At 40.3% G+C, this 26,301-nt stretch overlaps 1 protein-coding gene across 1 annotated transcript in view; it reads left to right on the forward strand.

Annotated features, from left to right (window-relative positions):
• Window positions 1-26,301, forward strand: part of CUX1 (cut-like homeobox 1) — a 208,358-nt gene that overhangs the window by 144,261 nt on the left and 37,796 nt on the right. Inside the window, 10 exon segments of the mRNA XM_009319326.1 lie at window positions 4,265-4,369; window positions 7,067-7,255; window positions 13,018-13,076; window positions 18,012-18,060; window positions 19,095-19,191; window positions 20,281-20,952; window positions 21,946-22,011; window positions 23,382-23,483; window positions 25,740-26,299; window position 26,301. The exon segment at window position 26,301 is cut by the window's right edge and continues 275 nt beyond it. Coding sequence (XP_009317601.1) covers window positions 4,265-4,369; window positions 7,067-7,255; window positions 13,018-13,076; window positions 18,012-18,060; window positions 19,095-19,191; window positions 20,281-20,952; window positions 21,946-22,011; window positions 23,382-23,483; window positions 25,740-26,299; window position 26,301 — 1,900 coding nt within the window.

Genomic DNA, 26,301 nt, shown 5'->3' on the forward strand with positions numbered 1-26,301 from the left:
AACCAGGCTCATTAACTTAGCAGAATTACTTGTGATAATATACACTTCTAGCCCATAGGAAGATTTTGCCATGTATAGCACTGAATTTAGCATGTAATAAGGAAATATAGTTTGGCTGGTGGAACTTTAAGGGAAAGGTTATACTTTTTTTGCTTGTAAGTATCTCATTTTGCTATTCACACCACTGGTCTTTGATCAAATTAACATTTTACTGTAAGTAGAAGAGCACTCAGTTCATGCTATTCATTATCTTGTCAGGAAACAATGAGAATAATTTAAACTGGATATAGTGTGAGGCTTTTTTTTTTTTTTTTAAATTGGAAAGCAGACGGCAGCATTATGATCACGACCTACTGGCTCCACTGTGAACAGTACAATATTTACATGCTATATTAAAGAGAATGAAAGTATTTTGAAGTGTTTTGTTACCAGGGAGGTAGCGCTATGCTAGAAAAACGGCAGTATGGAAATTAGGAGGAATTGTATGACTGAGCTATCCAGAAAAATAGCATTTTTAGACAATGCTGGATTTGCATGATCTCTATCAAGGCCCGTAGTGTGACTGTCACTGGTCATCATGGGTTTTCTAGGCTGTGCATAGTAGATTTGGAAGTAAGAAACCAAGAGTTTTAGCACTGACTGATGAAAAGCAACTGTACTGTGGCGTACATATTTCTTAGCCAAAATGGGATAGTTTCGCACAAAGAGAAGGTTGCATGAACTTTCCAGTGGCTCCAAGTTGTGCAAGATTGCTAGGTTTCAGCCATTTTCCATGCTGGGTGTCTGTCTCTGGCTGCACTCTCTTTTCTTATTTCAGGAAAAATTGTTCAACCGTTTCTAAGAACAAGATTAGGAAAAAAAATCCAGTTTTCCCCACATGTTACGAGTTGTTCTTGCTGTTTTGGTGAGGAGCCTGCTGTGCCCATATTTAAGAGAAGCGGCTTGGCACTTGATGAGGGAGGGTTTGCCTTTTTCTCAGGGTTGTATCTCTGTTGCTTCAAGTAGCAAAAGAAAAAAAAAAAAAGCCCCAAGTTTGGCCAGCCTATAAGCGTCTGAAAAAAACCCAAGTTCACACAAACTCAACAGAATCTGGTTTGAATTTGTCGGCTTTGATGTCCGTGCCTGTCCCAAGCACGCTGCAGTCTATCACTGCGCCGGCTGGGTGAACATTAACCAGCCAGGGTTTTCTTCTCTTGGTTGTAATGTAAGGTTCAGTGCCACTTTGACGGGGAGCACTGGGAGGGAGATGCTCCTCCAGGCTGCCCCTGCCGCGACGGGGAGACGGGCAACGCCGTCGTGAGAGCACGGAGAGGGGCTTCGTGGTGGGGAGGGAGGGAGGAGAGGGACCGAGACGGGGCTGCTGCGAAGGCATTTAGAGAAGAAGCAACGAGGAAAAGAGGAAGGAGGAAATCGTGGTGGTAAGACAAATTCTGGAAGTTTGCGTGTGTGTGTTAGGTCATGCGAGGTATGAGCTTGCTTTTGCCTGCCTGAAGCTAAAGGCACCGTGAAGCTCAGAGAAGACAGAAACGGTGCTTCCAGTGGCCAGAATGAATTAGGAAGGGGACAAAGTGACAAGCAGAGAAGGGTAGGAGTCAGAGAGGTAAAACCAGAGTTTTTTGCCGGGGAGCAGCACCGCAACCACTGTACGGGGTCTTGGGTGCAGGCGAGCAGGTGAGAAATTGCCAAACGTGGCCCGTGCTACACGGTGAGGTTGTGGTTGACACCACCGTGCAGAGCACCCAAATGGAAATTTGCTGGGGGCTTGGGGAACCCATATAGCTCAAAATAGGGGTTTGTACCAGTGCATTCATTAACACTTCTGGAGCACTTAGATCCTTTGATGGTGGAAACCAGAGCAAGGCCCGTAAGGAAGCGATTAATCCTATCTGCAGAGGAGGGTGGGATTAGTTTGCAGTAAATAAGCCACAGAGGTCACACACGGAACAAGGAGGACAAAGCGAAATATTCATTCACCGAGGAATATTCATCCTGAGAGTTGAATGAAGCAGGGAGTCCCACTGGAAAAAAGCAGTAGCATGTTACTCTGCGGTTCCAGCTCGCCTCCTGAAGCCTTGTGGATAGGGGGTGGCCGAACATACCTGTGGCCTTGGGGTTGGCTTTTCAAAACTTCTAAGTGCTCAATTTTGAAACTACTATTCTTTTAACAGGTTTTTGTGTGTAATTTATAATTTATATTGCAATAGCACCCAAAAGTGCTTTCCAGACACTGAACGCATCTATAATTCTGGCTCTAAAAAGCTTCCATTCTGGAAAAAAAAAAAAGAGAATAATTGATCAGTATTTCCCAAACAGAATTGCCCAAAGTTTCCGTTGATGTATTTTTAACAATGCATGGTATGAAATCTTGTCCAATATTATTCACAGGATCACAACAGGTGTTCTGAATCGGCTGGGGAGGCTATGCAGAAAGGGCAGCTGACAGCTTACTGTATATGCAGATGTAACATCTATTAGAAATATCCTCTGTGGTTTGCTTGCATGCGAGCTGAATAGATTCTCAAAACAATGCTGCTGTGAATGGAAGCCATCAGCAGAATTGCTTAAGGCTGCGAAACCCATTACTTACACAGCAGTAGATGCAAGAGCAAGTGCCACAGTGTAGTAACTTGTCCTGCTTTGCTGGAGTTGTTTAGCAGTTATTAGATCAATATATGTACATCCACATCTAATAAAGTGTGAGAAAATAATTTATCTCAATCTGTATTGTTAGCTCAGTTTTTTATCCTAATATTATCCAGCTGCATAAACAACATAAACTTTCTCTTTTTGTGCCTTCTTAATGCTGCTACCGTTTTTTCGTGCACAGAATAGGTTGTGTCCCATGCTCTGATTATTAGAGCCATGTTACTGTACTTTTTACAGTTATATTTTAATTACAGCTGTAGAACCTATGCAAAATCATTTAATATAATGTTGTGAGCAAATAGCACAGATGATGCATTTAGTATTTGATTGCCGTTAGTTTACTGATTGATTAAACATGCAGACAGAGTCTCTGCTTTGACTAGTAAGTCAAAGACCATGCACACACGCAGGGGTATAGGTTTTATATTCGCGATTTTAGATGACTTAGGTTTTCAAAAGGATTAGTTGAAAAAGCAGGGAGTGGCACACAGAAATACAGCAGTTTTGGTGGTTTAAAAATGAATTTATTATTCAATAAAGGGAGGGACCCATCCGTGTAAAAGTTGGTCAAGAAAAGTTTAGACCTTAATTGGTGGGAGTTCATGGGTTTGGAAGAGTTGGTGATATGTCTTGGAAGTGGAGATAGAAAATTATTTTAGCTATTTTCTATTGAAAGTGCAGCATGATTTGCAGGGAGTAGCGCAGGTGAAAAGCAGTCATTACTCAAGGAGGTAAACAGTGTGTTTTTATAAAAATAAAACATTTTTTTTACAAAAAAGAGAGAAGAAAGTCTGACCAAGAGGAGCATATACTGTAAACGCAACCAGGTTTTGTTCTGCTTTCTTAACAGAAGCTTATACACAGTTACGGAAAGGACTTTGCTGCTATTTATTGCCTGAAGTTACTGATCCATCTGTCTCTACCCAAACTCTTGTACAGACAATCTTTCCTCATAATTCTGCCTTTCTCCTTTCTATTATTCTTCAATATTTGTACGGGAATTTTGTCTGGTAGCCAAGTCACAGGCTATCAGATATTGCGTAAATCCTCAGCAGCTGGTAACTGATCTGTGCAAAATTGTCAGTTTAGGGTTAAATATTGTTGAATAAATAGACCTGCTGAAAGAACAGAATCTAACAATTCATGTTTTGGGAAATAATTACTGAAGAAAGACAGCCCACAACACTGTATGTGCGTTAGAGAGAATGGTCAGAATATCTTTTAATTCAGCATTTACCCGTGAGAATTATTCCCATGAGGAACCTTGCAATAAAATCTGCTTGGTCTATGAGAATAGAAAGAAATTGAATAAAAAGACTCCATTTCCACTTGTATTTATTCAGTCTGGGAAATTCAGTGGGCCGCAGCATTAGTATCAGCAGGGGATTCCTTGCTCCTAGCGTTAAATTACTGTCATAATCGCTCAATTATTTCTTCCTTGTACTGTTTAAAATAAAAATCCATCACATTCTATGTTTTTTTCTAACATTTATTAGGTTGAGTGTTTAGGAAAATCAATTATATTCAGTCAGGCATGAATTGATGAATGTTCTTGTAATAATTGTCAGTTGTTAAACTGAATGTACTTTCTCTTTTCACCCCTTTTCATTTCCTTCAGAGGGCAGAGGTGGCTCAGAGAGAGGCAGAGACCTTAAGGGAGCAGCTCTCGTCAGCTAACAAATCTCTCCAACTTGCTACGCAGATCCAGAAGGCACCTGATGTGGTGAGAGAAAATATTTACTGACTCTTACAGGTTTCTGACATTACTGCAGTACAGCTCTTTCAATTTATGCTTGCAGCTATAAAAATATCTGTTTGGAGTAATATTTTAACTGCAGTGGAATTGTGTTCCTTTGGGATTGCGGTTTGGTTAAACTTCTAAGGGGGTTGGTGGCTACAGAAGACCACGGGAAGGACAGAGGTCGCTCTGCTCCGTGGTGACCGGTACAGTGATCCACAGCTCTCCACGGCTGCCGGTCCAGGTGGATAGCAGCAACACTCAGAAATTGTTTCACATTGGTAAGAGCGTCAGCAGAGGAAAAATGAAGGCAGCAATGCAGTATAACAAAGAGTGCCTTGGTGGGCCATCAGCACGTGCCTGCCTGGAGGGCACAGCAGAGGCACGGAGCTTCAGACCGAGGGGACCAACTTTGCCCAGAGATGGTTGCGTTAGCGGGGACCTGCTGCCTGCCCGTTTCTGGGTCTTGTTATTCTTAGTGTATGGGCTGTCAGAGGAACCAGAAATAAATTCGGTATCATTCCAGAATTCACTGAATATATCTAAACTAAGAATTACACCTATAGATCCGATAAAAGAAGTTTAGAAAATTGAGAAGATATCCCGTTCTCCTAAAGGTTTGGCTGCTTTTTGCCTTCTCTGTGTGTTTCTAAACAAAGCAAACACCGCTGTTTGGGGAGGTTGATAGCGCTGACTCTGCTGATCAGACCTTGCGGGCACAGAGTGCTATTACAGGACTCCAGCTGGTCCTGGATTAACAGGTATCACAGATGAGCAGACAGATTATTTTGATATTTGTTTGCCAAAGGAGAAATAGGGGTATTTAAATGTAAATATGCAATTAAGTGAAATTTAGTCTACTTCTAAGCGGCAGATTTAACAAACAAAAGAAATCATGCTCTTATATTGCTTTTTTCTTGCAAGCCATATACATGCTTGACACTGATATCAGAGAAACACATGGTTGCCTTTAAAATACATTTGCAGACAATGAGTAACAAACCCTAAGTCCTCCAGATCGCTTTGGTCGTCTATTAATACAACCCAGTATTTTCTCAGAGAAGTCAAAAGATAGACAGGCAGGCTGCAAAACAAAAAATAAAAAGCCTGAATATCACTTGTAACTCTGAATTACCTGCCTCTTCCTATCTCGTGTCCTAGTCTTATCATTATTTTAACATTAGGTCTTTCTTGTATTTAATAGTACTTCTGCACTTCATTTATATTTAATATGACAACTACTGCGGGATGAAAATGATCATTATCTATCTTATTTCAGACTCTACGTTCTAGTCTCAATAGGCACAAGCAGCAGATGATTATACAACTTGTGATGTTTCATGCAAGCAAATTAGAGGTTTTTTCAAGTTAAAAGTATAATTCAGTGTAATAGGAGAGCGTTGTTAACTGCTGTTCGTACATGTAGCTTTCTGTGAGATACAATGGTATGTAGTCACTGAGAATCAAGCTAAGTGTTTAGAAGATATAGAAAAGGTATTTTGTTGTGCCTGTATTTTCCAGAAAAGAGGGTATGGACTATATTTCAATCTGCTGCAATGTCATCTTGAATTGTAAGGAAAGTGCTTGGGTGACAGCATCGGTGGGTTGAATTTTCAGCTCTCTCGTCGTAGGATCTTTGGTATAATGCTTTCGATCATTGTCTCTCTCTTGGTAAATGGATTCTTTCCTACTTCACTGATGTTTTCTGAGGAACAGCCATTAACCTTTGTAAGATGCGTTTTAGGCTTTTTAATGGAACGTGCATTCATCATTGGGCTGCCTCGTGCTCCCCAGATCTGCACAAGGATTTCCTTATGTTCTTCATATCATTATCAATAGCATTATAGCTATTGATCTCTTAACACAAAAGGAGACAAAAGACATGGTACAATTAGTCTGTATTATCTTTTCTGAATAGATCTACCTTCTTAACTTCTCTGTCCTCTCTTATTTCTTGTCCTACTGGAAGGTCGGTCTAGTGAGGAAGTTTCAGACTTGAGGACAGACTTTGCAGCCATGGGAAACTGGAAGAAGAAAGATCTTGATTTAGGAAAGGGAATTTCTGGAAGTGGAGACCGTAGGGAGAATGGCCTTGCCTTACAGCTGTCACATCTATAATAATCCCCATGGAGGAGAGGCTTTAGTTGCTAGCAATAATGTTAACAGCAAACAATTTTCATGCAAGGAGAAAGTTCATTGGAAGTAGCACTTTGGGGCAATTTTTGACAACTTTGCCTGAAATGTGTGGCACACGTACGAAGAGCTGAAGGCACGTGACTCTGCCATTCCTGATTAAGAAATTCTGCTCCATTACTTCAGAATATTTTATCTGATTAGTATTTTGTAAGCACAGATTTTCATAGTTGTCAAAGCATTTGGACTATTAATAATAAATAGATCTAAATCGAATCCCTTGACTTTCACGGCTGCATCTTTCCAGTGCAATTATGAAATAGGGAACTTCATTCTCTCCATTATGCCTATTTTACCAAAGAGCTGTCCTGGGGAGTAGAAATGTTCGTCTTCCAGATTCACGCAGTCAATCACCGGAGTCCCAGATTCAGAGATTGTTCCTGTCTCTCATGCCACCCAATGCCGTTCTTGGTCCTTGCCTAGCTGCCCTGAATTCAAGCTTGTTCCCTTTTTTATTTATGTGGCCTAATACTTTTTTTTTCACATTAGGAGCAGGCCATCGAGGTTCTAACACGGTCCAGCTTGGAAGTAGAACTGGCTGCGAAGGAGCGGGAAATCGCCCAGCTTGTAGAAGATGTCCAGAGACTCCAGGGCAGCCTCACCAAGCTGCGGGAGAACTCCAGCAGCCAAATCTCACAGCTGGAGCAGCAGCTGACCGCCAAGAACAGCACACTTAAAGTAAGGCTCGGTTCTGTGCTCAGCAGCTTTCGAAGGATATAATTGACGTACCAATATTGGGGTTTACTGATGTAAGCTTTCTGTGGTTCTGAGAGGCACCATAAAAGCCATTGGCTACTTCAGGATGCTGTTGAATTCCAGTTTCTGTGACATTTTATTCTAAGTGATCACAGTTTTGTTGAAATTTAATTTACCTAGTTCTCATTGTTTTGAAATTTGTTTTTGCAGAACATGGCTACCTTTAGAATTAAAACCACCAACTAAACCCAACGTATATTTACCATGGATATGTTGTGAAATAGCTGAACTGAAAAGGCACAGAAAAACCTTCTTAGGTTTTAAAACTTCTAATTCCCATTCCAGTGATTGGTATTGCAGATTTGGCAGGGGTGTTTATTGTGCTATGGTCTGTCTTTGAATTTACCTGCTACCCCCTCCAGTTCTCTCCACTGGAAAAGGGAAGTGTATCATTTAGAGCATAAAAACAAGTAAAATCAAGACACAGAGAGAAAGCTTTTTAGCCTTAATAAGCATTTAATTTTTTTAACTATATATTTGCTGTACAGTAATTCCCATTTATAATTAGCGGCCCAGTCAACTCATTTGCATACCAGTAGTACTGCACTAAAACCAGAAGAAACATCTAACAATTTTGTGAGTGACCCCTTTACTTTTTGCTTCAGCAGCTCTACTTTCTTTGCGCGCTAGCCCACAGAGTTTTGAGCTATCAGTAAGCATGAGAAATGTTTCCTGACATGTGTTATGAATCAGTTTCCTGTAACTCCTGTCTCTTTCATTGTTCTACCATCTATGAGCTTCAAAGTGTAAACAAGATAAATTTATCTATTCCATTAAAGACTTCATAGTTTTGCAGGTTTTATAGTCTGAGAGTTTTTTGAAAGCAGGAGGCTGATAGTACCCACTTAGCTCTGACTGCGGCGTGGGTAGCTTTCCTCTATCAGAATGATTTAATGTTCAATTGAAACTCTTACGAATTGTTCTAATTCTGACATTTTTCAGAAGGTACTAGTTTTGCTCTGGTGTAGCATAATTTATGTGGACAAATGTCTGTTAGGGATGAAGCTGAAGTGTTGCATTCAGTATGCTTTATGCATGTTTTAAGACAGCCTTGCGGAATTTTTATGAAAATACAGTAGAGCAAAGGAAACCTATTAGGTTCCTATATTTATGGTATCAGTCTCTGCCCATCTGTCACCATGTGGGCACCACTCTTCATGAGGGAGGAAGGTTTTGAGGGACGCATTTTGCTGGCTACACCCATTTTACGGGGTTTTTTTTTATTTTTTCATAAAGCCTGATAGAAAATATCTTGAGTCCTTGCACTTCACAGATTTTCTTGGAATAAAGCATGTTCCTGGTGAGGTCAGTATTAGTTTAGCCATTAACTTCAAAGGGAATAGGATCATAGAAATGACAGAGCAAGTCTTTGATTTTCATTTCAGTAATCTTCCATTTTCTCTTAGGCTTGCCCAGCTAATGCTCTATATATTTAGGTTCCTGTTGATAGTGTCTTATGCAGTGACTCTATTGATAAAGTTTAGTCATTTCAACCCTCTTAAACCTTATTTGTTGCACTATAAAAATATTTCAAAATACGTACTTTTACCCCAAAGTGCTGGGAAAACCTGTGTCTGAGATCTCTTGTACAAAGAACCAAATCTCAGTGGTGATGTGTTGATCTCATGTTTGATTATAGAGGAATTGCTTCTAAAATAACTGAGATTGTAATGATTGCCTCCACAAAAAATGAATCACAGTTTCACAAATTAAAGCAACGTTCTCAGACCGTATCTTGGGGGAATTCTTTAATACTCTATGACTTAATGAAACAATGCAGAAATACTTTCAAAATTATTGCTTCTTTATCGTCATCTGATCTAATAATCAAACATGTCCACTAGTAACAAGACTTTTCTAACTATAATTACATTAACCCTTCGTTGCTGGGAGTTAGAGCTTCCCTGCTACCCAGTTAAAATACAACAGTGCTAGTTGTGATGCATCAAGTAACCTGGGTTAATTAAATATGGGCTTTTTAATTTATCACTCTAAACTAAACTATGACATTAGTCTAATGGGGTTTTTAAAATGTTTTAAGCCCCTTAATACAGCCCATGCTATTTACCTAGGACGCTTTAGTTAATAATGCAGTAATGATTTTTTTTTTTTTTTAAATAACATAAGAGGGGACCCAATCTATGCATGCTCTAACATGGGTTCATTCATACAACAAATGCAAGACTATTCCTTAACATGGAATATTTGCAAATTTAGTGTGCAGAAATGCCACCAGTCCATTCCTTCTGTCCTCTGGCTCCCTGCATTTTTGTGTGTTGGAGGACGTTAGAATATATTTTGTCTGAATTAACCAGGTTGATATTTAGCACAAGATATTAGTTCCTCCAGATTGTCTCACAGCTTGAACCTTTGTTATACCATGTTCTGTGCATTTTACAGGGTTCTTTGAGACAATTACCATACTAATACATTTTAAAACAGTCATTGACTGGGAAGATGCCAAGTGCCTAAATGTTCTGCTTATATACAGGCATTGCATTCTCAGTTGTTCGTTTATATTGTTTAGTAAAGTATACATTTAGGTGCGGATTTTCCATGGCAACAATCTCTATATTAGGTACTTGGGAATGATGGATGTATGTGTGTTTTATACAATTCAGAGTAAAATATTGCTGGTTGCCATACTGCTATAACAGCATACAAGTACCTGAGAGTCCAAAACAGCTTCATTCTGTCAACATCTTTTTTTTCTTTTTTTTTTTTCCTAACTGTGTTTTGTACCTAAAATTTCCAGAAATACTTTCAAGGTATAGCATATCCCTATACAGAATTACATTTACTATAGATTGCACTAAAATGGGCATCATTAGCTTTTCTGTATTTTATATCCGTTTCTAAAAAAGGCTTTTTTCTTAGCATATCCTTGCATAAGTAACTAACATATTAATCCAGGATATTGTTTGTTTAAAATTTATTCCAGTACTTTTTATACTGAGGACTAGTATAAATAGCCAGTTATCCCTACTGTAAAAGCTACTCTGCTGTAGACCCAAAAACGTTATGCGTCGCAGAGTTAAGGAGGAGGTGAATTGTAGTGTGTCTTTGCTTTAAGCTGTAAAGCAGCAAAAAGCAGGTAGAAGGGGCCAAGGAGAGCTGAAAGATGTCATGTGGTGTTCGGCAGGGTCCTCCCATTGCCTGCATTGAGCTTTAAAGCTGTCGGTCACGATGCTGAATCTCCTCCCCGGTACCAAGGGCTCTCTGGCTCACTGGTTTCATTTAAAGATCCCTCTCCAGTCTTACTGAGCCTGATCTGGTGCATTAAAAAGTCTAGCTGGATTCCATGTTAAACTAACTCTGTTTTGCTCAGCATCGAGCTGTAGCTTGCAAAGCTGCTTGAACTTGCGGCGTGTTGTAGCTGGCCCTCCTTAAAAGTTAGAGAACTGAAGTGACACCGTGAGCCCTGGGGTTACGTAGTACATTTGCATAATGAGATTTCAACACATGTTGGAGGTTATCAAAACCTCAAACATCTTTAATATTTGTAGGATTTTCCTGGTCCCATCAACCAGGATTTTCCTAGTTACATCAGTATAGGGTTTTTTGGCAGGGCCAAAACACCTGTAGCACTGTCTGCTATATAAAGCAAAGTTGGTACTCCCTATAATTCCAGTTAGTAACTGGAATTTGGTAAGGCAGGACATGTCAGAAGAAATGACTAAAACTTGCCCTGTATTTATTCCAGGTGAAAAAATTTGTTTTAGCTGAAATAGACATGGGATTTTTCTTTTCAACACAATCCCAATGACGGCACAAGTTACTGATGGCTAAGGGTGCTAGGACACAAGACCTTTTAAGAGGCCGCTCGTTTCATCAGTGTCCCATAGAGTGCAAATTCCACGCTTAACAACAGTTTCTGCTTTCCTGCAGCAACCGGTGGTGGTGATCCATTAATTGCTGCTTGTTGAGCAGCTGCCAGAGCAGGGCCCATGTATTACTGCCGGGAGATGCCTCTTGTCAGCAGTGACTAAGGATTGTGGATTATGGTATCAAAAAGCAGGAACAGGAATTTAAGAGGGCTGTATATTGATAACGTGGATGTCCACTTTGTCACTGCTTTTTAATATATGTACTAATGGCAAGGCAGAAATGTCAGCAATGCATAAGCTAGAAAGGGCATGATAGGAAATCCTCTAAAAGATGGCAAAATAGCTGGAAGTCCAACAAAGCCCCATCATGCTGCTGTTGTCATCTGAAGAAGCCTCATTTAAATTCTTAAGATGGCTCAGATGATGGACTTGCTAATCTGTGGGTGCTGTATTATTGCACCTAGTGTTTAGGTTTGCTGCTTATACCCATCGGGTAGCTTTGAGATGGGTGATGCCGACACACTGGCTTACTTGGGAAGATAGCATGGTTAAGAGGTTCCCAATTCTAATTGTTCATCTGTCCCAGCCCTGCTGTTCATGCACCTGTAACTGTGCTGGTGCAGAACTTTATGGGACTGCATTTTAAACGGGTTTGCTAAAATTATCCAAGGTCACAGTAGCCCTTCCCTGCCTTCCTCCTGCATTCAAACGAGCAGCCCAGGAGTGTGTGTAGGATCTTGAATTCAGTTCTCCACTAAAGGCAGCCTCTCCTGGATATAAAGCCCTATTTTTCTTTTTCATGTCATATATTCCTTTCCTTTTCAAAGTAGATGCTCTCTCTTTGAGGGTGGTATGTCCTTGTGTTATTTCTGTTTCCTGTGACCTTTGGGAATCTGTGCCAGTTTTAACACCAAAAATTAACTGAAGCAGAGCTAGCCTGAACTTACCCATGGAAGTTGCAGGCCAGTAAAGTTCTGTTCTTTCTTTGCTTACATCAGGTCTGCCTGTAGTAAGCAAAGAAATTATTAGTGGGAAATTAATGTGGCTTCTGCAAGCAACATAACGGCATCAATTATGTATCACTATGTTTTAGGCCTCCTGAAGCATTTATCCTGTAGTGATGAGCACTGTTGTTGGGAGCAGGGGCTCTTGGGTAAGGTCCAAATGTGTGGCATTGCGTTATGGATTGTGTTAGGAGGTTTGTTTCAACGTTTGTGGCATCTTCACACCGAAGAGAAGCCATTGAGACTGCCCCAGGTCAGGCAGACCTGAGCAAAAGGACCTGCTGAGTTGGTCTCAATGCTTCATCTCCGGTGTGTAATCATATTAGTTATCGCAATAAATAATGCTTGTAAAACGACTTGGTATAGCTGTTTTGTTTGGGCATGAGGCATTGTAGAAGTCTTACAAGCCTAAGGCGTTGCAGTCAACAACAGCTTCTTCAGTCTTTTTTTTCCACGTAGATAAGGTTATCAAGAGCTGTCTTATTAAGAATACAGCATGTGCCAAAGCATCCTGCTTGTTTACTCAATTTATCAGTTTTGTAAAAGTTTCAGCTGCCCCATTTTTAATACCTTCTTCCCCAATCTACTAAACACATGACAGGGACGTTGCAAACAGCCGAATTGGGACCTACTGAATTCTGTAATGCTTGGCACTCTGTAAACAAAGGAAGAGTGAGATATAATTGTGTTTACGTTGAATTGGTTATAGTTTGTTTTCTAATATATGTAAATTAGGTATGAGTCATTAACCCTCACTTGTGCGCTGCTGTATATATGGAATAATTTGAAGATGATTTTAAAAGCCTGCAGAAAAAAAATCTAAATAATTAAATCCATGTTCTTTCTTTTAAAGCAACTGGAAGAAAAACTGAAAGGACAGGCTGATTATGAAGAGGTTAAGAAAGAATTAAAGTAAGTGTTAAATGCTTACATAATTTTTTCACAAACTCACAGTGCTTGTTAAATGAAGCCACAAATCTGTGTTCTTGGAACAATAAAGAATGCAGTCAAAACCACAAAGATGGGGAAATTGGGAATATTGGCAGAAATTGCATCCAGAACCAGTGCAACTGCTGTATCTGAGAGTACTCCTTTTTGTTGCAGCAGAGTATTGCAATTGCAAATAATGCAAGTGTCCATGAAGAAAAGGCACTAAAACTATTGTCCACCAAGGGTAAAAAGTTTGAAAATCTGTGGTATTTTAGACGGACCACTCTTTAAAAATCCCCAGCCAAGAGCTGAATGTAATGTGGACCAAGAATTTAATGCAGGGCCTTTGGCCATAATACCTTTTCTATGCTTTTGCCAGCCAGTGTTCAGCACTTACCATTTTAACGCTGAGCTTGTTTTACCGTATATTTTTGCTAATATATTGTGGTTTTAAACTAAAGCCACAAACAGCCTCTCCCTATTTCAAGGGTTTTTTTTAAAAGACTTAAAAGAGCCTCATTTTAAACTATAACAAGATAAGCTGTCAGGTTCAGAAGAGAAGTTTTTTGACTGGAAATATGTTTAGTGTCAAGGTTTAAATAACTGCAAGAAACTCCATCTCTTCTTTCATCATTCTGGCATTTTTGTGTGTATTTTAAGAAGACTGAAAAAATGTTACCTTGTTTAATGAGGTATTTCAGATGAGGCTGGTAATCATGTGCTTTTGTTTACACGTCCCTGGAGAGTATGGAAAGCAGGTTTGGTTTTGCAAGCCCAATGACTGCCCAGCCCCTGGTGCTATTCTATTCAAGCCACGCTGGCTGCAGTTCTGGTTCACTGCCAGCTGCAGCACACCCTGGTGTAGGTATATAGTTTCAGTCAAGTGAGATGAGTTGTCCATTCTTTGGTCATTATACCTGAATATTAACTGGTCTCAAAAAAGCTTCATCGTTTTAGTGATACGGGTAAATATGTCCATGTTCTCTCCTGAGTTAAGGAAACGCAGCTTCAGATTTCAGCTGGTTTATGCCGTCATATGTAAAGTAGTGAATGGGAATTAAGCCACAACCTTCCAATTTGCTACATGAGTTACAAAAATGTGAATGTACTGAAACAGCAAATGAGTTTTAAATCCTACCTGGTTTAATGCCTTTACTTTAGATATGAAACTCATTTAGATCTCTGTATTCCTGCCGGTAATGCCTTTTTTTTTTTTTCTTTTTTTATGACACTGGCTTACATGAGGGCAGGGATGGGAAGGCAGATAAGAGGTCCATGAGAAGCCATGACACAGAAGCCATGTTCATATGGTGCTTCTGCGTGTTCCTGTTATTTCAAGATGAGTCTGCAGTGAAATAGATGGGAGAACCTCCTGGAAGTGGCCCTTGTTGGGTGCCAGTAAATTTAATCTCTTTCTCCTGGGTGTTACAGCTTTTGTATCCCCTAATTTGTGGGTAACTTTTTTTTATCTGGGTAGGTGACTTTGGAGGGACAGCCAGCTAGCTTGTAGGTGGCCTGGGGTCCATACACCGTCCTGCTGCATGGCGTGGGGAGTTAAGACCTTCTGTGAGAGCACTGCAGATGTTTGCAATGCTGCTTCATCGCAGCAGCTCATTCATGCCACCCTCTCTGCTCCCATCTGGTCAAAAGATGTGCCGAAATCTAAATGTGCATCACCTGAGAGTGACAGTCTGATCTGAAGTGAAACTATGAAAAGTCTATTGCTGTAAAACTGGTATCCCTCATACTGAATCCTACTATGCCTGCCTTTGTGCCCTGAAACACTGACAAAAATGAACTGCTCGTACACACCAAGAAAAAAGATACCTTGTCAGTAAGGAAGAAAGAGAATAAACTTCTCAGTTGTTTTGGCACTGATGTATTTTCTTTAATCCTCCCAAGGATGTCAGAGGTATTCTAGGCTGAGGGATCTCAGTATCAGCCGCTTCTAACCTTGGAGGAACTTAACTGGGTCCATGTCAAGATCTGGGATGGGAGGATTCCTTGCTTTCTGCATTGGCTTTTGTGCCAAATGGCTTTTAAACCTATTTTTGAGATCTGAGAGCTCTGTGTGTCCTTTCAGTTCCCTCTCGAGTAATACGACAGTGCTAGCCCTCCTGCCTTTGCAGTCGGGATCATACAAACAGAAAGTAGAGCTGTCCCAGAGCATGCTTTGCTTTAGAGTAAGATCTTTCAAGACGTCTTAGATGTGCAGATTCAAGTTGCAAGATCATTCCTTTAAAAAGCAGATAATGATCTTGAGCAGCAGATTGCGTCAAGATCTCATGGGCAAAGATATTCCTGGAATCCAAAGGGGAAACATTTTGCTTCCTCGTATTCCTGAGGAAAACGTCTCTTTTGTGACACATTTGGAGAGTCATTTTTGACATGTTTAACTTTTACATTTTTTCAAAAAATGAACCTGCTGTAGTGAATGTTCCTCTGAGGGCAATTCGAGATGCCATCAACTTGGTTTTTAGTATATTTTGGGTTCTAAGTGTATAGGAAATTACCTGTGAAATTGCCAGAAGGCTATTTCAGGTAGCAAGGAATCCACTTTAAGTAGGCAGAGGTCAGTGAGTTTCCAGCCGAGGTTTGAATACGAATGCCTGCTTCAGGCTCACTGAAAAATGCAACTGCTGCAAGGTTCAGGATCCTTCCTGAAGGTCCCAGCTGGCAGCAGGTGCTCAGAACCAAAATGCATTGGTAGAGCAGCCTGTGCAAGTGGAGGGCACAACAGGATCAGGGCTTTAAAGCCAGACTTTTGGTGCCAAGAACCCGCTAAAACACACTAAATATGTTCAGGCTTACTTTGCGCTTCCGACTGGTTTCAGTCTGGTTCCGTAGGCAGCACCGTAGTGGTCAGAGCACGTCACGCCCGCTCCTTTGAGAGCGTGCAGCTTCTTTTGGTTTAGTCTCATCCAGAAGGAATGCGGTTGGTATGCTCCAGGACTGCTCTGCATGGCAAACCCAAGTGTGGTAAGTGGGGATTACTGGGAGACCCGCGTCGCAGGTGTACTGCTGATCTGAACTGAAATGGGAGAAACACCTGTGATTTGCTGTGGGAAGTTTGCCACATGATAATTTGCTGTTACAAATTGTTGTGTTTTTTTAAATTCAGATGGGTCTCCTTATTTGACCATCATGAGGACATACATTACTACTTGCTGTCCTTTCAGAGGCCATACCCTGCAGAATCCATGGGAGGATGAAAACAGTTACCTACCAGTGACTGGGGTTTTCCCTAGATGAGTCTCTGTATATTTATCTCCCCCAGCACCTTAGAGTCCTGGTAGACAGAGCTCTGCCTCTGAAGAGGTGTCCCAAGAAACACTTGCTTTCAGCAGTGATTAGCAACCTGAGTAAACATGCCTGTGATGTCAATATAATGTCAGGATCTTTAAGAACTTGAGCCATTAATGCACAACCTCTCTCCTTGACTGGCATGACTCCATTAATAGCAGAAAAGAGGCACTTCTGCACGTGGCTGAGCTGTTGTGCCCACGTAAAGCAGAGTCTTAACAGCATTACTTTATGTGTTTGTGTATTGGGTGATGGCTGTAATCTACAGTGATTTCTGCTGGCAAGAGGTGTCATCCGGTGATGCCATATGATGAAACTGATGGACAGAATTTGGTGATTTTATTAATTATTATATTTGTAGGAGTGCCTGTCAGAATTAATACTGTATGCAATGAGTATGCACAGCTGCAAAATATGTGAGGTTTCTGTCTCAGAATGACTTTTTTTTTCTTGGATTTGCCACGACTTTGCGTGATCTTGAATGAGTCACTGAGGCCACTGATTTCCCGAGTGCCACTTAATGGACATCTAAGTCTGGATTAATGCACGGACAGATTTATAGAGGAGCTGGACGCCACAAGGTCTACGGCAGTTAATAAGTGCTGGGTGTCTGGCTGACTCCTAGTGGCATCCAGAACTAGTCCCTGCATGTTAATACTGGCCTTCTGCTTTTTTTTACTCAGTTTCCACATTTAATATGTGGTTAAACATATTCTCCCTGCCTCACAAAGTTCCTGGTGCTTTATACGTGAAAAATGCTGTATAAACACTATCTATATCTGTTTACGTATTTTTCTTCGACAAATGAATGTTGTCTTTGTACAATGAGAAGCTGAAATCATTTATTGCTTCAGTCTGAGGAACTTAACGTCCTGCCTGCAGCAGGCCTATTTTTAAAAGTTTATAAGGCAAAGCATAGTAGTAAGTTTGTATTCCTGTAAGCTTCTCATTTGCCAGACAATACAACTCTAGCTGAAAGACTTTGAAGGGAGACGTCCTTTGACTGCTCAGTATTTATATAAAATATTGACAATGCGACTATCAGATTCTTCTCTTAATGTACTTATAAATATTTGGATCTTTCATATTTCTCAAGAAATATTGTGCCATTGTGTCTTCCCTTTGCCATAGAACTAGGAGGTTATTAAAATGAAAAACTGCCTTTTAGCCTGTAGTGTCTTGGTCGGGAAGATTATTTGTGCATATTTTCCTTGATATGTGAGCTGGTGTATATTATATAAAGTACTGTAACTGCGGTGGTGATTCCCCTGTTTTGTTGCTTTGCTACAACTTTTTCATTCCCTTCAAGCTTCACAGATAAATTTATATCGCTTCTGACAGCTTAAAATGTTATATCCTTATTAACCTTTAAATTTACGCTTTAAACTGGCCTGGTGGGATTGCATATGGAATGATTTAGATGACGCTCGAGAAAATTTTCTTATCCAATAACTAGTTTGAATAGTTACTCTATATTCATTATGAGGCTGTGTTACTGCAAGGAAAGTTGTTATCACTTGTAGTGTTGCTGAGAGTAAGAAATGATAATGTTGATGCTCATTAGTGCAGCTGTTAAGAAGAAATAGAAAATAATTTTTTTTCTGCCTTCCACAGTATATTGAAATCCATGGAGTTTGCACCATCTGAAAGCTCTGGTGCGCAGGTACTGAACCTACTTCTGTTTTCTTAATTGCTTCAGCAGTTCAGTTAATTAACAAAAATTTTGTCTTGCAATTCATTGGTGTTGGCATGGAGAATTTCCTGTTGATGTTGAGACACATGGGTTGATCATTGTTTTCCTGATGTTTTCTTATGTAAAAATCTGAACTGAACATTTTTTGCCTATTAATTTCTTTTAAGTGGTCAAGGACAAAGAATGACGTTTCAGCTGTGCTGGAGTGGATAACTATAATGTTGTGAAGTTGAGTCTTTCACAGATACTGGAGTCAGCGTACAGCTACACTGAGATTTGCATGTTTCTTGTACTGACAGTACGCTGAGCAAGGACTTTAGCATTTTTAAGTCTTTGTTAGCCTTGAAAATAACGTTCACAAAAGAAAACAGACCTTTGAGTACTGAGAAGGCAGGAGTCTTCTCTGCTATTCCAGCAAATTAGTCTTACTTAAGTTTAAAGGTTATGAATTAAATTCCTGCTTCTGAAATCTGAACTGAATATCAATATCCTGGGATTAATTTTCAATATGTTTTTTAACAATCAAGGGTTAGGTGTTTAGTGGAAGGTAAATGGCAGGTTTCTGTGACTGATTTTATATTTGAACAAACTGTTTATGCTGAAACGCAGCATTTCAAGGAAATGCTTAACTTGGGTCAGCTGACCTAGAAGAAATAATATAATCTTAACTCCTATTTTAATCAGATTAAAAGAAGTCTACAGCTTTTAAATTGAAAGCTTGCCAGTACCATTTTAAAATAAGTAAGATTAAGAAAATGTTCCATTACACGTTTCAAAATAACGCAGAATTGATGAATGATTTACAATGAAAATTAAACAGTGAATCTCTTCTATGGCTCACGTAGGAGCACTGAGTGATTCCTGCAAATACATGCATGGTGAATTCCCTAGCTGCGTTCATGGCAGGGATGAGCACTTGTTTTCTTCTTCTGAAATCCTTTTTAGTGCCTGAGTGAGACTCTTAATGCTTTTAGAAACAAGCCTCCCACTTTGATTTTCTTTAGGATGCATCTAAACCGCTGGAGGTGCTGCTGCTGGAGAAGAACCGCTCCTTGCAGTCTGAGAATGCCACGCTGCGTATCACAAATAGTGACCTGAGTGGTAGGTTGACACGATTTTCGGCTATTCTGGTTTGTTTGCTGTCTTGTAAAGGGAGGGAGGGCTGAGTGAGAGATGAATGTCTGAGCTAATGCATGGCAGAAAGATTAAGAGGCAACAGGAACACTGAATAATGTTTCATTTCTGCAGTTTTATAGGCTGGATAATAAAATAAAACTTGGAGACCTCAGAGAGTCTTTAAAGGTTAGGAAAGAGAGGCGTTACAAGATGTACCAAGTGGTAGTGTTTGAGGCTGTCTTCTGTTTTGGGAACAAATTCATCCGTGGCACCAGAAGTCTCTTCCCCCACACACAATGTTATGCAAAATGTTTGCATGTAGAACACAATAATCTTCCTGTCTGATACACTTAGATATACTACCAGCAGGTCAGCTTGGAAAAACAAAATACTTTCTTTTTAGCGAAGTGTGTTTGCCGTTTAGCTTTCCTAATGTGGGCTTTTTACATCTTGTGTGCACATTTTTTAAATGGCAAGTCATGGAATTTCCAGATACTTGAATGCTTATGGTTTTTGCAGCTGGAAGAAAGTTAAAAGTTGCCACTGGCCCTGGGATTACTGAATTCTGAAGCGTTTTTATGACTTTAACTGAGTGATCTTGGTGCATCCACCTAATGGTGATTCCTTTATTCAAATTGGTTTGTTCCAAAATGTAAATGTTTGCTGCATTTGGGTTCAGTCAGGTCCAATGAGTAATGTCTTGAATGAGAGACAACAAAGAGACTTGCTGTCTGTAACTGCATTTATTTTAAATGTGTAACTGCACTTCATGTAATTGTTCTAGTTTTAATGTTTGTAAGGGGGATTCTCCAGGCTGCAACATACAAGAAAGGTGCAAACATGAAATGCATGTTGTTTGTTTTGGGGGCCTTGTTTGGCTTATTAAAATTTCAATTATGGAAAAAAAAAAAGAAAACAAACCAAAAACAAAATGAAAACAAAAATCCCACCGCCACTTCATTGGCCCTTGTAAATCTGCACTTTTTCCCTTTGTGGGGCAAACTTTGCATTTTTTTATCTTGGTTTTTCCCTCTTTGATCCCCCATAATGCATTATGTTTGGCCTTCCTTGTAGGGTCAGCCAGGAGAAAAGGGAAAGACCAGCCTGAGAGTCAGCGTCCTGCAACCTTGCCGGCCTCCCCTCCTTCTCAGTTGCTCCGCAACGCGGGGGAGCAGGCTTCCAATACTAATGGTACACACCAGTTCTCACCAACGGGTTTAAGTCAAGACTTTTTCAGCTCATCCCTGGCGAGCCCCAGCTTACCCCTGGCCTCCACAGGAAAATTTGCACTAAACTCTCTCCTCCAGCGACAGCTAATGCAGTCCTTCTACTCCAAGGCAATGCAGGAAGCAGGAAGCACAAGCATGATTTTTTCAACAGGTCCTTACAGCACAAACTCCATATCTTCCCAAAGTCCATTACAACAAAGTCCGGACGTAAATGGCATGGCCCCGTCTCCCAGCCAGTCAGAAAGTGCTGGGAGCATCTCTGAAGGCGAGGAGATAGACACAGCCGAAATTGCACGTCAGGTGAAAGAGCAATTGATCAAGCACAATATTGGACAGCGGATATTTGGACATTATGTGTTGGGACTGTCGCAAGGGTCTGTGAGTGAGATACTAGCCCGGCCAAAGCCATGGAATAAACTGACTGTGAGAGGCAAGGAGCCATTTCATAAGATGAAGCAGTTCCTCTCGGACGAGCAGAACATCTTGGCTCTTCGCAGCATCCAGGGTAGACAAAGAGGTAAGCGCTCGCCAGCCAAGGGACTTGCCTTATTTTCCTCTTAGTTACAAATGGTAAAAATTGGAAGCTTCCCTGCACGGGGCCACTTGTGCATTGCTGCTGTTTTCACCCAAATCAGATGTCAGGTACAGAAAGTACAGCTTTCTAACTGCTTTTCAGCACTCAAGCAGGTTAGTATCTTTGGTTATGCTTTTTTTTAGCCGCTGACTTGTGTTTGTCAGCAGGGGCAAGCAGCAGGGACACTTACATCCCTCACTTCCCAATAGCTCCGTGTCAGGGCTAAATACGGAGTGAAAGGGGTCAGTAGATACTAAGGGTATCAGCCCTCAGAAATACTTGAAAATTTTTATTTGGGGTTGTTTATTGAGAGCAGACTTTTGTTGTGTCTTGCATGATTTTTTTTTCCCAAAGTGTTTTGACAAAATATAGTAGGTGATGCATGAGATGAGTAATTAACAAACAATCCTAATTTAAAGCAGCTTTGCATATTTAAGGCGGTGATTTTAAGAAATAACGCGCATTTCATTGTGATCCATCTTAAGCGAAGACTGAGATTTACATTTAGAGAAACTGAAGAGTAAGTTGTTTACAGTCAAGAAATATTGGAAAGGACAGGCAGGATTTTCCTAGATTTTGTTTAGTTGAAAGTGCACACTGTTAGATTTATAATCTGTTCTTCCTTTTGATTATTGTACTTGAGGGGATTATCTGCCCATCTTTAACCTCTTCATTTTTGGTATCTCTAGACATTTATTTATATCTGTCTAATCTCCTTTCTGAACGTAGCTGTAATCTTTATTAACAAATCAGCCAGCCTTGCTTCTTCCCAAGTAGCCAGCTCCTCCAGCACTCAGACAAAGGCTCGAGGGGGCGAGGACAGCTCGAACCCTCACGTTCAGAGACAGGCTGCTAGCTTCTCATGTCACACAGCCCATGATGTCAGAGCAACCATCCCCTGATTGTTTTGTTCTTACCAAACTTGTTTTTCAACAGAGAATCCAGGCCAGAACCTGAACAGACTATTTCAGGAAGTACCGAAACGAAGAAATGGGTCTGAAGGTACGTCACAGGCAGGTGTTTTTCTTTGCAGTCGATACCTAGGAAGTGGAGTGTGCTTTAGCTGTGTGTTTCCTTAAAACTGTGCAGTTTGATTCTGGCCTGGAATCTGATAGAAAAACAGACAGTAAGTATAAAACAAACCATGGGTTAGACGAACACTTTGCTTTTTCTAATTCTGCTGCTGCTGTACTAACGTAACCCTGTTTGGATACTTTTTCCACTCCCAACATCACTGCGTACGCAGATCAAAAGATGATCAGAAAGTGATAGAAGTGGCTTTATAAAATCATCAGATCTATTGAAATGCTCTCTTTGCTATTTTTGTGATTTTGGAGGGAGAAAGTTGCACAATTACGTGTAATCCAACATGAATCGCATATGGCTTCTGCTCTAGATTTACTTCTTTCTTCTCATGGGGCTTATGTTGACAAATACACTTTAATACGCTGTTAAATTAGTGTGATACTTACTTCAGTATGGTGTATGAAAAAGACAACAAGATAAGTGAACATCAGATCGATAAATTATCACCGAACAGGAAGTACAAACATTTTTCTTCATTATAGAATAGTTGCAGATTTTTTCTTTTAGCAAGACGAGGAAGAAGAAAAAACAAAAATAGGTACCCCGAAACTCTGTGGTTGTTTTGAGTCCAGTCAGAATTCATCTAGCTCACTTACAAATGATAATCTCATAATGAAAAATGCAGTTAAGTGCAATAGCATTCACAGCCATAGCTTTCCCTCCTTTTCTTCCCCTTAGTGGTTAAAAAAACCAAAACAAAACCAAACAACCAAGTAATAGCTCTTAGCTGGAGAGTACTTCAAATGGTATCTGCGCTTAAATGACTGTTTCTCTTAATGTATTAACCTTTAGTAAGTTAAAAATTATTTTTATCTAGTTACTTTTTAATTCTGTTTTGGGCTGAATGTATACTCATCCTACTTTGCCTAGCAGCTGATGCAATTTTTAAGGTGATTCCTGATCTTATGTTTTTAGCTTTCTTCTTTCCCCTCTGGTTCTTTTCCCTTCTGTTTCCTCTCCCTTCCAAAACAAAGAAAAGGAAAAAAGTAGACCTATATGTGTTATGCTGGAAAAGGAATATATGACCACCTAGTTCTTCCTCTGATGATGTCAGTGTTCTCATCATTCCAGTGCAGCTAGCGGGCAGGCTTTTGCACAACGAGGGTATTTTTCTTTTATTATGTTAAGTATGTTCTTGATGTTGTAAATGTTGGTAAAGGTCCTATGTAAACTTCCGTCAGGTCATGCTCGTGGTATATCAGTATATGCTGTCTGTCTTTATGTTAAAAAACCAACCAAACAAATAAAAGTTTTCCTGGTGTCATTAGTTTTGTTTTGCTCTTCAGGTAATATAACCACAAGAATCCGAACCACAGAGACTGGCTCTGATGAAGCCATCAAATCCATTCTCGAACAAGCCAAAAGGGAGCTGCAAGTACAGAAAACAGGTACGTTCTCATTTTGTCTCTTGCTCCTTTTATTTCAGAATGTAATTAAAACAATTACCATGAGCATTCTGGTCAGTTAATTATGTTCTTACAACCTTGAATGTGCGTTTGAAGAGCTTTTTTTTTTTTTTTTCTTTTTTTAAATTTAGTGGAGTTGTTTCTATCCATAAGGCAGCCCAAGTTAAGGTTACATGTGTCACGGCTTGGGGGGGTCTCTGCTCAGTGCTCTGCCCGCTCTGCTCTGCCCCACTCCCAGGGGAGCGACGCTGTGAGATTTCTAAATGCCTTTTTTCCAAGTGCAGAGCTCTGCCTTCTTTACACCACTCCCGACCTGCAAGCAGTCACTCTGCAGGACGAACCTACAAAATCCTTTTTTCTACCAGTTTGCTCCTTGGAAAGGGAATGGCTCCTGCTTTCTCTTCTCTTCTTTCTAACTCAGGCCGCAGGGACACAACTGCATGGGAGAGGGAACTGAATGGATTTGTCGGGGTGAATCGTCTAGCCAGCAATTACCAGTCACATAGTACCATCGTACTGTGGACATCGTGTACTGAAATTATAATATACGCAAACTCAGTTCTAACTCTTACATGACTTTATTTTTGGTTACAGAATGTATTCAGTGAATGAACTGGCAAATCCAAAAAGCATTTCCTTTCCCAAAAACATGATTAGTTTAACATCTTAGCCCAAGATAAGTTTAATTTCTCATTGTATGCTGTCATGTAGTTAACATTTCTGTCTACTCCATAGCCCTCCCAACTCTAAAAGAGTTTCCAGTGCTGCTAAAGGGCTAATGCTGAAGTAGAGAGTACTGTGCATTACTTCTGTTTCATTTTTTAAAGTAAATAATGATTTACAGTTTTGGATAGTTGTCTTTTAAATGAAAACTAAGCTAATCTCATGGCAAAATATAAAAGACTAGTTAATATATGACTTAAATAATATGACTTTATACAAGTAACGATTACATAGAAAAAAAATGTGGGCTGTGTGCAGGAAACTGCAAGCACGCTGTTCAGTAGCATGTTTCAGCTGAGCATCTCAGACTTCCTTTCAAATATTAATTCAGGCTCAAAACTCCCTATGAAACCAGTAGATAAAACAGAAGAGATGGTCCCACTGTCTTTTTTCCCATTTCTTAGCTTTTCATGTATTTTATAGTGTGTGACAGGAAGGAATGTAGGGAGGCAAATTCGGAAATGTATTCAGATGAGGCATAATATTACTAGAATAATACGCAGCGTGTTTCAAATCTTACTTCAGTTTGAGGCCACTTCTTGCAGTGTATGGATTCCCTGTTACTATCTAGTGCTTCACCTTCCCCATTCTTTGTAGAGTAGCTTTCAGAGGAATTGGTTTTCAAGCACTGGGGACCTCAGTGAAGACTGATTTAAATGGAAACAGATGCCCTTGCAAAAACCTCCTGGCTCTGCAGAGATAATCCTACACCCACATTCCAATCTCTGCTCATCCCTGACTGCGGCAGCACAGCCACACGAGTCCTGGTTCACCACTGAAATACTGCATTTAGGTGTTACCTCTTCTGAAGCGCCCGTGGCTCCATTCTAGGGCTTCAGATAAGGCAGAGAGTGATGGCCAGGCATCAGCCTCATTTTTGTAGAGCTGTTCATTTCAGTGGTTGGGACCATGGAACAAGAAAACAGGAAGCAGGAGCATATTTAGCTTGTCAAATGAAATAATGAAGTCTCTTACTAAAGTTCTTGCTTTGTTGTAATTTGTGTGTTATATTTTTGGAGTTAAAAGGACTCACCTTATTTATGCTGTAAGAGGGTCTTAATAGTCCGTCCAGGTGAATGCAGCTGTGTTCAGTTTTGAGCGTGTGTTACGATTCATTTGTGGAGATAGAAGTGAAAGGTTAAATAAGGTTAAATAGAACTATAAATGTTACTGACCACTTGGGGTGGGGGGGGAAGAGGTGAAGGCTTGATTTTCAAAGGCATTTATTTGAAAATTTTTACAATGGTGGAAAACATGCAAGTAGTACTAGACTTCTGCAGTTGAGTCTGCGTGCAAATGTCCAGCACTTTGGCAACTATAAAAATTTTCCAGTGAAGAACTTTGGAAATCTTACCTTATTTTGAAAAGTACAAATCTTTGCTTAGTGAAAACTCCTCCCTCCCATCCAGAAATGTATTGCAGCCCTTTTTCTGACAGGGAAATATGTACAGTAGCACGTGTTGAATATAAAGCATATTCCTCTGTTGCATTTAGTCTTTTGGTTGTTTTTCATAGCTGAGCCGGCTCAGCCGCCTTCTGCATCTAGCAGTGGCAATTCTGATGATGCTATTCGATCCATTCTGCAACAAGCCCGACGTGAAATGGAGGCACAGCAGGCTGCCCTTGAACCTGCCTTAAAAACACCACCTTTATCTCAAGCTGACATTTCTATCCTGTCCCCCAAACTAGTATCTACACCTGCAATGTCTTCGGTTTCCAGCTATTCTCCTTTGGCCATATCCCTGAAGAAACATTCATCTGTCACTGATTCCAGTATCTCTGCATTGCAGAACCTCTCTGGGCTCAAAAAGGAGCCTCAGGAGGCACCTGTTTTAGAGCTTCATGGAATAAGTGATTCTGCCCAGGGTATGTTGAGGCATGTTAAAAATGAGTTGGGACGTGGTGGTGTTTGGAAGGACCATTGGTGGAATACTGTGCAGCATGAGAGAAGAAATACAGCTCTTCCCGAAGATATAAAAGTTGAGGAAGCCAGTGGTGGAAAAGAAAAGGTCAGCAATCAGACTAGGCCAGATCGTAGCCAGCTCCAAGGACCATCTTCTTCAGAGTATTGGAAAGA

This window comes from Pygoscelis adeliae, unplaced genomic scaffold (genome assembly GCF_000699105.1).
Source record: "Pygoscelis adeliae isolate BGI_AS28 unplaced genomic scaffold, ASM69910v1 Scaffold282, whole genome shotgun sequence".
In the NCBI taxonomy this organism is placed as follows: domain Eukaryota; kingdom Metazoa; phylum Chordata; class Aves; order Sphenisciformes; family Spheniscidae; genus Pygoscelis; species Pygoscelis adeliae.